Source organism: Nerophis ophidion, linkage group LG14, assembly GCF_033978795.1.
Source record: "Nerophis ophidion isolate RoL-2023_Sa linkage group LG14, RoL_Noph_v1.0, whole genome shotgun sequence".
Classification (NCBI taxonomy): Eukaryota; Metazoa; Chordata; class Actinopteri; order Syngnathiformes; family Syngnathidae; genus Nerophis; species Nerophis ophidion.
The window spans coordinates 19,856,668-19,870,441 of NC_084624.1; the positions used below are offsets into that span (position 1 = coordinate 19,856,668).

Consider the following 13,774-nt stretch of genomic DNA (forward strand, 5'->3'; position numbering starts at 1 on the left):
ATTGTGTATCGTGACATGGCCTGAAAATATTGAGATATTTAAAAAAAAGGCCTTATCGCCCAGCCCTGAGTGAGTCCATGATATTTTCTAATGGTTGTATGCCACAACAACTTTTTGAAACTGATGTTTTTTTTTCCTTCATCCAGCATTTACTTTCACGCCCATCGGTTTTGGCGAGGAATGTTGTCATTTCTCACCTTTCGATGATGAATGAACTGATGAAGCAACCTGAACCTTCAGAGTCTGAATGTTCAAATATCTATCCAATGCCAGTCACATTGGATACATATTTGATTTATAGACTAGACAGGATAGTATAGACTTTTATTCATCTCATGGGGAAATTACGTTGTTGCAGCGCAGCAAGCGTTATGACAAACAAAAAATAGTAATACAGACTACGTATCTTCTCACTAAAATGTATAGATAGAAGATAAAGTTATATGGATTTTGTATTAATATTTATGACATATTACATTAAATGGCAAAAAACCCATCTTCAAACTTTACAGAAGCCCCCACTGTGCTTGGGCCCCAGTAGAACATCCCAACTCTCCACACTTCCCAGCCCTGTCCACAACTTACTATTTTATTAGGTCATGTTGTCTACAGATTTCCCACTAAATTATATATGTTTTTAAACATTTGTTGAATGACGTTTTTTTTTACGCACAGGTGACAGAAATACAAACCCTGTTTCCATATGAGTTGGGAAATTGAGTTAGATGTAAATATAAACGGAATACATCCATCCATCTTCTTCTGCTTATCCGAGGTCGGGTCGCGGGGGCAGCAGCCTAAGCAGGGATGCCCAGACTTCCCTCTCCCAGCGACTTCGTCTAGCTCTTCCCGGGGGATCCCGAGGCGTTCCCAGGCCAGCCGGGAGACATAGTCTTCTCAACGTGTCCTGGGTCTTCCCTGTGGCCTACTACCGGTTGGACGTGCCCTAAACACCTCCCTAGGGAGGCATTCGGGTGGCATCCTGACCAGATGCCCAAACCACCTCATCTGGCTCCTCTCAATGTGGAGGAACAGCGGCTTTACTTTGAGCTCCTCCAGGATGACAAAGCTTCTCACCCTATCTCTAAGGGGGAGACCCGCCACATGGCGGAGGAAACTCATTTCGGCTGCTTGTACCCGTGATCTTATCTTTTCGGTCATGACCCAAAGCTTATGACCATAGGTGAGGATAGGAACGTAGATTGACCGGTAAATTGAGAGCTTTGCCTTTCGGCTCAGCTCCTTCTTCACCAAAACGGATCGGTATAACGTCCGCATTATTGAAGACGCCGCACCGATCCACCTGTCGATCTCATGAACCACTCTTCCCCCACTCGTGAACAAGACTCCTAGGTACTTGAACTCCCCCACTTGGGGCAGGGTCTCCTCCCCAACCCGGAGATGGCACTCCACCCTTTTCCGGGCGAGAACCATGGACTCGGACTTGGAGGTGCTGATTCTCATTCCGGTCGCTTCACACTCGGTTGCGAACCGATCCAGTGAGAGCTGAAGAACCCGGCCAGATGAAGCCATCAGGACCACATCATCTGCAAAAAGCAGAGACCTAATCCCGTGGCCACCAAACCAGAACCCCTCAACGCCTTGACTGTGCCTAGAAATTGTGTCCATGAAAGTTATGAACAGAATTGGTGACAAAGGACAGCCTTGGCGGATTCCAACCCTCACTGGAAATGTGTCCAACTTACTGCCGGCAATGCGGCCCAAGCTCTGACACTGATCGTACAGGGAGTGGACCGCCACTATAACACAGTCCGATACCCGATACTCTCTGAGCACTCCCCACAGGACTTCCCGAGGGACACGTTCGAATGCCTTCTCCAAGTCCACAAAGCACATGTAGACTGGTTGGGCAAACTCCCATGCACCCTCAAGAACCCTGCCGAGAGTATAGTGCTGGTCCACAGTTCCACGACCAGTACGAAAACCATACTGTTCCTCCTGAATCCGAGGTTCGACTATCCGGCATAGCCTCCTCTCCAGTACACCTGAATAGACCTTCCTGGGAAGGCTGAGGAGTGTGATCCCATGATAGTTGGAACATACCCTCCGGTCCCCCTTCTTAAAGAGAGGGACCACCACCCCGGTCTGCCAATCCAGAGGTACCGCCCCCGATGTCCACGCGATGTTGCAGAGTCTTGTCAGCCAAGACAGCCCCACAGCATCCAGACCCTTAAGGAACTCCGGGCGGATCTCATCCACCCCTGGGGCTTTGCCACCGAGGAGCTTTTTAACTACCTCGGCAACCTCAGCCACAGAAATAGGAGAGCCCACCACAGAATAAACGGAATACAATGATTTGCAAATCCTTTTCAACCCATATTCAATTGAATGCATACAAAGACAAGATATTTGATGTTCAAAATCATAAACTTTGTTTTTGTTTTTTGCAAATAATAATTAACTTTGAATTTCAGGGCTGCAACACGTGCCAAAGTAGTTGGGAAAGGGCATGTTCACCACTGTTTTACATCACCTTTTCTTTTAACAACACTTAATAAACGTTTGGGAACTGAGGAAACTAATTGCTGAAGCTTTGAAAGTGGAATTCTTTCACATTCTTGTTTTATGTAGAGCTTCAGTCGTTCAACAGTCCGGGGTCTCCGCTGTCGTATTTTACGTTTAATAATGCACCACACATTTATGATGGTAGACAGGTCTGGACTGCAGGCGGGCCAGGAAAGTACCCGCGCTCTTTTTTTACGAAGCCACGCTGTTTTAACACTTGTCTTGCTGAAATAAGCAGGGGCGTCCATGATAACGTTGCTTGGATGATAACATATGTTGCTCCAAAACCTGTATGGACCTTTCAGCATTAATGGTGCCTTCACAGATGTGTGGTTACCCATGCCTTGGGCACTAATACACCTCCATACCATCACAGATGCTGTCTTTTGATCTTTGCGCCTATAACAATCCGAATGGTTATTTTCCTCTTTGTTCCGGAGGACACCACGTCCTCTGTTTCCAAATATAATTTGAAATGTGGACTTGTCAGACCACAGAAAACCTTTCCACTTTGCATCAGTCCATCATAGATGAGCTTGGGCCCAGCGAAGCCGACGGCGTTTCAGGATATTGTTGATAAATGGGTTTGGCTTTGGATAGTAGAGTTTTAACTTACACTTACAGATGTTGCGACCAACTGTAGTCACTGACAGTGGTTTTATCAATCAATCAATCAATCAATGTTTACTTATATAGCCCTAAATCACTATTGTCTCAAAGGGCTGCACAAACCACAACACAAACCACTACGACATCCTCAGTAGGCCCAAATAAGGGCAAGGAAAACTCACACCCAGTGGGACGTTGGTGACAATAATGACTATGAGAACCATGGAGAGGACCTTACAGACAGTGGTTTTCTGAAGTGTTCCTGAGCCCATATGGTGATATCCTTTACAAACTGATGTCACTTTTTGATGCAGTACCGCCCGAGGGATCAAAAGTCCGTAATATCATCGTTTACCCACTGTGATTTCTCCAGATTCTATGAACTTTCATGGAAGCTGCTTTATACCCAATCATGGCACCCACCTGTTCCCAATTAGCCTGCACACTGTGGGATGTTCCATATAAGTGTTTGATGAGCATTCCTCAACTTTATCAGTATTTATTGCCACCTTTCCCAACTTCTTTGGCACGTGTTGCTGGCATCAAATTGTAAAGTTAATGATTATTTGCAAAAAAAAAATGTTTACCAGTTTGAACATCAAATAAGTTGTCTTTGTAGCATATTCAACTGGATATGGGTTGAAAATGATTTGCAAATCATTGTATTCCGTTTATATTTAAATATAACACAATTTCCCAACTCATATGGAAACGGGGTTTGTACAATACAAATCAAAGGTTTTGCTTCCTTTTTTCCCACCCACTTCATTTTATAGGATTATTAAGCCCTTTAAAATTAAAACTAACAAAAATAACGAAATACCCGCCAGATGTCGCTGTTAGATGAGGCTGGGTCATATAGCAAAAAGCTGCAAACATCAAATATAGGGTATATAAAAATGCAAGTCTGTGGTAAAACTAAAACAAATAAAACAAATAAAACAAATAAAACAAATAAAACGGTGGCCCCCACCCAAAAATTCTCGGGGAAACATTCCACTAAACTGGTTAAGCACATTATGTCCTCCCCACAAAAAACAACCATTGCACTGACAAACAAATGTGACATTTTGTTAGCAAATAAAGTACACTAAAGTATGTTTGAATAAAATCTAATTTACTTACACCTTACTATCAAAACCTATTCCTTTAATCGAGTATAGAGAAGACGATATACAACTGGCAAATTAGTCTTTAAGATATTACAAAAAATATTGACAGAAGACAGGGACTATACCATCTGAATAAGGTAGAAGACAATAAGAAATACAAGTTATCTCAAGCTTCTGGGATTTGTAGTCCTCCAGCTAGTATGCTAGCATGCTAGCTGGTGGACCCCAGATCGAATCTGGGGCAACTCTTATTTAAATTTTTAGTCCAAAATGTCCGCCGGCCTTGTTTGATCATCGAATCTGGCCGTTGGGTAAAGGGATCCACACGAGACCAAAGCTCACGTTGGGACATTAATGCAGCCTTCTCTTCACCGCAGTATGGCGGATCGCTTCTGAGCTAAAGTTGGAGTGAAGCTGGGAAAAATCGCAATCTTCTAGCCCATATAGGATGGAGAAGCTTCACCCGGCTATCGTAGAATTTGGTTCCGTACTTGAAATAAATTCACTCGTATAACGAGCAGCCTTGGAAGTTTGGCCAACTTTAGGCCTCGTGCACAGGGTCCCTTGGCACGGTCCAATGTGGGCTTGTTTCAGCACCTCCTGCAAGAACTGAGCGGTGAACTCAGTCCTACGGGGGCCCCTTAAAGCCCTCAGGAAGTCTCACCACTTGAATGTTCTTCCACCTTGAGTAGCCCTGCAGATCATAGCATTTTTGGAAAGGAGATCCACGGTGGCAGTTAGCTTGTTGACGCTAGCGCGGAGTTCTGTCAGCTTGTTAGCATTAGCAGCGGGCTCCAGGCTAGCGATGACCCCGCTATGTGACGAGAGAAGGCTCTTGAATGGTTCCATAACAGCCGCTATTTCTCCTCTGACAAGGAATTTAAGATTGTCGAGGATGTCGGCTCGCATTTCGACCGTTTCTGACTTCTGCTCCGACGGCCATGATACACTATAATGCCAAAGATATTTGGCCACCCATCCAAATGATGAGAATCAGGTGTCCTAATCACTTGGCCCGGCCACAGGTGTATAAAATCAAGCAATTAGGCATGGAGACTGTTTCTACAAACGTTTGTGAACGAATGGGCCGCTCTCAGTGATTTCCAGTGTGGAACTGCCAAAGGATGCCACCTGTGCAACCAACCCAGAAATTTCTTCGCTCCTAAATATTCCAAAGTCAACTGTCAGCTTTATTATAAGAAAAGTGAAGAGTTTGGGAACAACGGCAACTCAGCCACCAAGTGGTAGGCCACGTAAATTGACAGAGAGGGGTAAGCATAGTGCAAAGACTTTCTGCACAGTCAGTTGCTGCAGAGCTCCAAACTTCATGTGACCTTCGAATTACCCCACGTACAGTTCCTTCATGGAATGGGTTTCCATGGCTGGGCAACTAATCTAAGCCCTAAATCAACAAGTCCAATGCAAAGTGTGCGATGCAGTGGTTTAAAGCATGTGGCCACTGGACTCTAGAGCAGTACAGACGCCTTCTTTGGAGTGATGAATCACACTTTTCCTTCTGGTAATCTGATGGACCAGTCTGGCTTTGGAGGTTGCTAAAAGAACGCTACATTTCAGACTGCATTGTGCCGAGTGTGAAATTTATTGGAGGAGGAATTATGGTGTGGGGTTGATTTTCAGGAGTTGGGCTTGGCCCCTTGGTTCCAGTTAAAGGAACCAATGCTCCAGGATACCAAAACATTTTTGACAATTCCACGCTTCCATCCTTGTGGGGACAGTTTGGAGCGGGCCTCTTCCTCTTCCAATATGACAGTGCACCAGTGCACAAAGCAAGGTCCATAAAGACATGGATGACAGTGTCTGGTGTGGTTGAACTTGACCGGCCTGCACAGAGTCCTGACCTGAACCCGATAGAACACCTTTGGGATGAATTAGAACGGAGACTGAGAGCCAGGCCTTCTCGACCAACATCAGTGTGCGGCCTCACCAATGCGCTCTTGGAAGAATGGTGGAAAATTCCTATAAACACACTCCGCAACCTTGTGGACAGCCTTCCCAGAAGAGTTTAAGCTGTAATAGCTGCAAAATATCATATTGAACCCTATGAGTTAGGAATGGGATGGCACTTCTGTTCATGTGAGTCAAAGCAGGTGGCCAAATACTTTGACCACCGGAGCGTATAGCTCGGTTGGTAGAGCGGCCGTGCCAGCAACTTGAGGGTTCCAGGTTCGATCCTCACTTCTGCCATCTTAGTCACTGCTGTTGTGTCCTTGAGCAAAACACTTTACCCACCTGCTCCCAGTGCCGCCCACACTGGTGTAAAAATGTAACTTAGATATTGGTTTTCACAATGTAAAGCGCTTTGAGTCACTAGAGAAAAGCACTATATAAATATAATTCACTTCACATTTGGCAATACAGTGTATCTGGATCTGGAGACGCACAAGGCTTGGAGCGCCCTGGCTTGTCGGATTTCCCTCGGCCAGACATCGCAGAATTCACAGGCGCAATCCTTAAAGAAGAAGCCTCATTGGACAGGTTGGTGAAAAGTATGGTGTCGTTTACGGCTGGAGTTAGCAAAAGTGCCAGTAAACATTAAAAAAGTTCACACCTATCTCCCACTAAACACGCGCTGCACTGTCCATGCTCAACCCGAAGTCCCTCATGTTGATAATTAAATGTGGAAAACTGCAGCTAAATGACACCGATTGACGTATTTAAGCTTTTCTAAGCCGTTTTATGCAATATCCCAGATAGTCTGGGGCGTGGCCTCAGCACACGGAAGCAAAGCGACTCGTCATCTATTCATCCCTCCTCCTTATGGCCCCGCAGATAAGCTACTCTGCATTGTTCCTCATCGCCTGTCACCGTCTTTATCCTCTGGCCGTGCGATAAAGATAGCATGATACACTCGCCATGTGGCTTATCCTTGTCATGGACACACGTCCATTCATTCTCATACTGTTGTACATACTGTTTTTCACCAGATTAACTTTGTTTTATCCCAACATGGCCAAACAATGGTGAGCAGTCTGGTTTATGGTGTTCCAGGTTACAGAATTATGATTCCGTGAATACCTTCTATGATAATGATGATGTCACCTTAGCAAATATTGAAGTTAAAACAATGAATCAAATGGTTGTAGTACAAACCTCCCTTCTAAAAATATTCAAACCAATTATTCTTCCAAAACTCAATCCATTTTTGTAAGGCTCCACCTACACAATCAATGATCTCATATCTCAACAGTGACATTATTAAATTGAAGCGGATTTCAATTTTTGCTCATTTAGAGTGAAATGACTGACAAATAACAGCAAAAGTAGGAAGAGAAAAAAAAAGTCCACATCACAGTTGATAGCTTTGTGCAAAGGGAAGCATCAAATATTAATATCAAGCGTGAATCATCCCTTGGAAAAAAAAGCCCTCATCTGTTTCGTCATCAGCCTTGAGTTTTTTTTCCCTGACATGCCTCGTACCATATTTAGAAAAAGAGACACGATCTGACGTGTGTCATAAGAAAAGGATATAAATATCGCACAGAAGTGGTGACTGATTGCATACCTCAAGTAGGGCACAAGTTCTTGAAGAATGACTGAGTCCTCAAATCCTCCGTGGGCGCCTTCATCTGACACAAACACACACAAAAAGAGGTGTCTTGTTTGCAGCAGGATGCAAAATAACTACCAACGCGATTTGTGTCAAGCCCGTTTTTCAAATTTGGATAAAAATGCAGATTTCTTTTTTTGTTTTTAAGTAACAGCTACAACAAGTTTTAATTAATTGTGCTTTTTGTTTTGACTTAAAAGATTGTATTGTTTATCCATTTGTTGCCTTGTTCTAGTCATGACATACGCAGCTGTTTGCAGAACCTGCCTCCTTCACAACAACTGGTTTACGCATATAAATAGATACACTCACACACACACGCACGCACACACACACACACAGAGACCCCTCCTTCCCCCACAGCTTCAGCTGCTAATAATAGCAGCATGCACATCTGCACAGCTGACATCTGTTCTACAGGGAATGTTACATTCTGCACTTTTGTTATGCAACAACCACTGCTGCAACTTGTGAATGACAAACAAATAGTACATTGTATACTGTATTAGGAAATCGTATATGTTTACATGTATGATATAGACCAGTGGTCGGGAACCTTTTTGGCTGAGAGAGCCATGAAAGCCAAATATTTTAAAATGTTTTTCCGTGAGAGCCATATAATATTTTTTAACATTGAATACAACTAAATGCATGCATTTTTAAGTAAGACCAACATTTTTAGAGTATAAAAAGTATCTTATTCTTTTAAATAACATTGTTATTTTGACGCTTACCAATAATAAATAAAATACTTCTTACCATTAATGCGACCCTCCTGTACCCCGAAAGACAGCTTGGGTTGGCTGAGCCCCCCGCAGCCTTGAACAGGTGCCGTAGAGAACAGATGGATGGATTAAAATGCATGAGAATGTTTTAAATTTTGAACATTATTTTTAACACTGTGATTTCCAGCGGAATTATTTATTATTTATTGTGTTAAGCAATGTCTGCTAAGATTTATCAGAGAGCCAGATGCAGTCATCAAAAGATCCACATCTGGCTCACGGGCCAAGGGTTCCTTACCCCTGATATAGACATTTGTATGTGTTGCAATGGAGTTTTTTCAACCATAAAAACAAGTTGTGGTTTATTTTACTGTTTATGTTTTTCTCTGTCTATGCTCATTAAAACTAAAAAGCACAATATTAATGTAAAAGTAATTGGTCAGTATTTAGATTGTCGGTTCATGTTTTTAGCTCACACCTGGATAGATTGATAGTTGTCGTTTTACAACTTAGTATGAGATATCAGAAGGAATTATAACAATGAATTAAGGGATGTCCTGAGATGACTTTGCTCAGCGTAAAATTCAGCTGCAGTTTTAAATGAAAGAAACTGCAGTTCTCAATGTGTCCACTGGATGTCGCGATAGCAATTTTGTTAGGCAAGCAACCGGGGCGAGCAAGTATACCAAGCAAAAAGTACACAGTAAAGTCACTCCTAGCCCTCCACCCAGCGTAAGACAAACAGGAGTAAAATAAATAATTGGTAATTAACCCCACTTGGGGCGGTATAGCTCGGTTGGTAGAGTGGCCGTGCCAGCAACTTGAGGGTTGCAGGTTCGATTCCCGCTTCTGCCATCCTAGTCACTGCCGTTGTGTCCTTGGGCAAGACACTTTACCCACGTGCTCCCAGCGCCACCCACACTGGTTTAAATGTAATTTAGATATTGGGTTTCACTATGTAAAGCGCTTTGAGTCACTAGAGAAAAGCGCTATATAAAATATAATTCACGTCACGTCAAATGCTGCATTAGACTCTGCCCATTGACATAGTTCTGTGAACATTATCGTCTTCTCTTCAAGATTAAAACAAGTAAAATACAGACTTAAATGCTGCATGACACTCTGCATATTGACATAGTTCTGTGAACATTATTGTCTTCTATACAAGTTTAAAGAAAGTAAAATAAAGATTTAAATGCTGCATGAGACTTTGCACATTGACATAGCTCTGTGAACATTATTGTTTTCTCTGAGAATTTAAAGAACGTGAACAGTATGATGTACTGCAATACTGTCAGTCATTTAAGTTATGAAGGTTCTCAGTCACCCTCTTAAATAGTTTCTACCTTAGTTTGTAGGTTTGTTGACATAGCACAGGATGAATATGTGGAAATGACAACTGAGGTAGTTCATACATACAATGTTTTTTATATATGATTTATTTTGCTTTTTGTTCAATCCTAGATGGGCTTAAAGTTGAATTACTTTGTAGATACACAGGGAATAAGTCCAAGTTCATTGTGTTCATGGTGTATTTGAAACCCGCACCAATGATTTCCTCAGAATTTTCAACTTACTTGAAGTGTTTAGTCAAGACCGTTACTTGTAATATGTACATTTTCAGAATCTGCTTGTTCTATTTTGGTCAACAGTGAAACAAAGAAACAATCTGAAGTTGTCATAGTTGTATGTTTAAAGGCCTACTGAAATGAGATTTTCTTATTTAAACGGGGATAGCAGGTCCAATCTATGTGTCATACTTGATCATTTCGGGATATTGCCATATTTGTGCTGAAAGGATTTAGTAGAGAACATCCACGATAAAGTTCGCAACTTTTGGTGCTAAGAGAAATGCCCTGCCTCTACCGGAAGTCGCGGACGATGATGTCACACGTGGGGGGGATCCTCACATATTCACATTATTTTTGATGGGAGCCTCCAACAAAAAGTGCTATTCGGACCGAGAAAACGACAATTTCCCCAATAATTTGAGCGAGGATGAAAGATTTGTGCTTGAGGATATTGATAGCGACGGATTAGAAAAAAAAAATGATTAAAAAAAACAAGTTAAAAAAAACAACGCGATTGCATTGGGACGGATTCCGATGTTTTTAGAGACATTTACTAGGATAATTCTGGGAAATCCCTTATCTTTCTATTGTGTTGCTAGTGTTTTATTGAGTTAAATAGTACCTGATAGTCGGAAGGGTGTCTCCACGGGTGTCCAGGAATTTTAAACAAGGAATCACCGTGTGTTTGTGTGGCTAAAGGCTAAAGCTTCCCAACTCCATCTTTCTACTTTGACTTCTCCAATATTAATTGAACAAACTGCAAAAGATTCAGCAACACAGATCTCCAAAATACTGTGTAATTATGCCGTTAAAGCATGTGACTTTTAGTTGTGTGTGTGTGCAGCGCTCATATTTCCTTAAAACCTGTGACGTCTTGCGTAAACGTCATCATTACACGACGTTTTCAAGACGAAACTCCAGGGAAATTTAAAATTGTAATTTAGTAAACTAAAAAGGCCGTATTGGTTGTGTTGCAATGTTAATATTTCATCATTGATATATAAACTATCAGACTGCGTGGTGGGTAGTAGTGGGTTTCAGTAGGCCTTTAAGTTATCATGCCATGAGTTTAACGGTCCGGCCCACATGGGAATAGATTTTCTTCCATGCGCCCCTGAGGTAACATGAGTTTGACACCTCTGAATTAGACTTTATATGGTTCATTCAAACATAACATAATGTAAAAAAAATACTCTACATTCTGCCTGGCTTTTTTTCAATGATCGTCTTCCACATATCTTATAAGGCTGCCTGTTGCAGTTAAAATAGTATTTGTTTTCTTCTGGGCACCAACTTAAAGGCCTATTGGAAAATATTTTGTTTACATTAGAGATGTCCAAAGTGAGGCAATTTCCTGCAGCTTATTTTTCATTAACCCGATGGCATATTTTACACTTTGTCACATGACACATCATAATTTCGATGTTCTATTCAGATGGATTTGCATATATTGAGATTTTTGTATATGCAGATTATTATTTCATGCATGAAAAGTATCGACATGACCCTGCATCCTTCAATTGTTCCGTGTACCATCCTTGCTTGAAAAAGTTTGGACACCCTTGATTTACATCCTACTTTAGGGGTCACCAAAGTTGGCCCATGGGACCAATTGTGACATGCAACCATTTTCATATACATGTACCTGCGGCCCATTCTCAAAATTTGTTTCATTCTTACACTGTGCTGTTGATTGACCTTTATTGTTATAAATAGTACCCAAGTCACTAATACTATACACAGAACACACAAGGGACGTAAGTACAGTAAATAAACAAACTATTAAATACAAGGATTAAATAAAAAATCTAAACAAATCCTACTACTGTATAATTTATCAGTGCAGTGATGGTGTTGCAGTGGAATAGGTATTGGCAGACTTATTTTAAGACGGAATAATGAAACCACGACACTTTTTAGTTGTCATTGTCCGCGTCATAGAACACTGATTCTCAAACTTGTTTCACCAGAAAATACCAAGTATTCATTTAAACAAGACAGGTTTTATTTTATCAAGTAAATTTAATATTTTAACCACTGCTACAGTACACACCCTGCACAAACATCATCTGTGATACTCCATGTATTTACAGAGGTCTACAGCGTACACTAAGAGCCGCATACCAGTTGGAGAATCACGAAGATTACCAACTCTTTCCTTGATCACGGCCCCGGCATTTGAGCAGTTTGGACCAGACATTTAGCCCATGTTAATTACTCTCTTTTAACTGTTTACTTTCACTTTCCTTTTCGTTGGCTCCCAGACAATGCTGCCTCTCACTTGGGGGACATAATGGAGGTTACATTTAAATCGTTAATACAGAAAAACTAAAGTTTTGCCCTCCTTCAACTATGTATTATTCTGCCACACATGATACTTGTCACATCGCGGTGAGGGGTGTCTTGTCTTGTTTTTTTTATGTCTTGTGAATTTCATGTTTTAGTTTGAAAAATAACTCTCCTCTCGTTTCAGGTCACTTGCCCTTCCTCATTGTTTCCACCTGTTCCCTATTACTCCCATGTGTCTTATAAGCCCACGCTTCCCTTTGTTCTGTGCCAGAATGGCTCGTGCATCTTCAGCATCATACCCAAGCCTTGCCTCGTCTTGTTATCTAAATCCTGAATTTCCAAGTGGGTATTTTGAGTTTTCCTTTTCTCCTCTTAAGCAGAGTGAATTTTTATTTGTGAAATTTTCAAGTCGCAGTGGTGAGTTCAGTTTACTTTTACCGTCTCTTCTTTTCTTCATTTTTGTGTGACCTTTTGTTAATTATTTCTATAGATAAGAATCAGTGTAGAAGCTTAAAGGCCCATTGTTTTTCTCTCCTTTTGGAGTGTCTTTTGTTGTTTAAATTTCATAGTTCTATTCCTCGTTGGTGTAGTTAGAGATATTTTCGTTTCCTCCTTTTGGAGTGATTTTCAGTTTGTTCACATTTTGTGAAACCTTTTCACCTAGTTAAAGTTGATAGCTGTTGTATTGCCCTGACTCAAGGGGTGAAACGTGAACTTTACAAAATAAAAGTCTACCGGATTTTCCCCCACCTCTGCATCTGAGTTCTATTTTTGACCAAGTCCTGACAATATTAAAGTGTTGTTTCTCTTTCTGTACTTTTTGTGTTTGCAAGGGCGAAACGCGCGGCCCCCAAGTACCATGACCTGGGTAAAATCTGCATTGTGGGCTATTGGTCCGCAGTTCTTTATACTTTTCAAAATATGAGGTGTGCATCTGAGTTTATTTCTGATTGACGAATGACCAGTCCAAGGTGTATCCTGCCTCTTACCCAAAGTCAGCTGATAGGCTCCAGCTGACCCTAATGAGGATAAGCGGTACAGAAAATGAATAAATTAACGATCTTATTAGCCTAGCTTTACGGTGGCAGAGGGGTTAGTGCGTCTGCCTCACAAAACGAAGGTCCTGCAGTCCTTGGTACAATCCCAGGCTCGGGATCTTTCTGTGTGGAGTTTGCATGTTCTCCCCGTGAATGCGAGGGTCCCCTCCAGGTACTCCGGCTTCCTCCCACTTCCAAAGACATGCACCTGGGGATAGGTTGATTGGCAACACTAAATTGGCCCTAGTGTGTGAATGTGAGTGTGAATGTTGTCTGTCCATCTGTGTTGGCCCTGCGATGAGGTGGCGACTTGTTCAGGGTGTACCCCGCCTTCCGC

The 13,774-nt window shown here is 41.9% G+C and overlaps 1 protein-coding gene across 1 annotated transcript in view; it reads right to left on the reverse strand.

The window, feature by feature from the left end:
- The window catches only part of si:ch211-13f8.1 (uncharacterized), a 37,847-nt gene that overhangs the window by 22,605 nt on the left and 1,468 nt on the right, over positions 1 to 13,774 (reverse strand). The window contains exon 3 of the mRNA XM_061920077.1: positions 7,771 to 7,834. Within this exon, the coding sequence (XP_061776061.1) occupies positions 7,771 to 7,834 (64 nt within the window). The remainder of the gene's footprint in view (positions 1 to 7,770; positions 7,835 to 13,774) is intronic.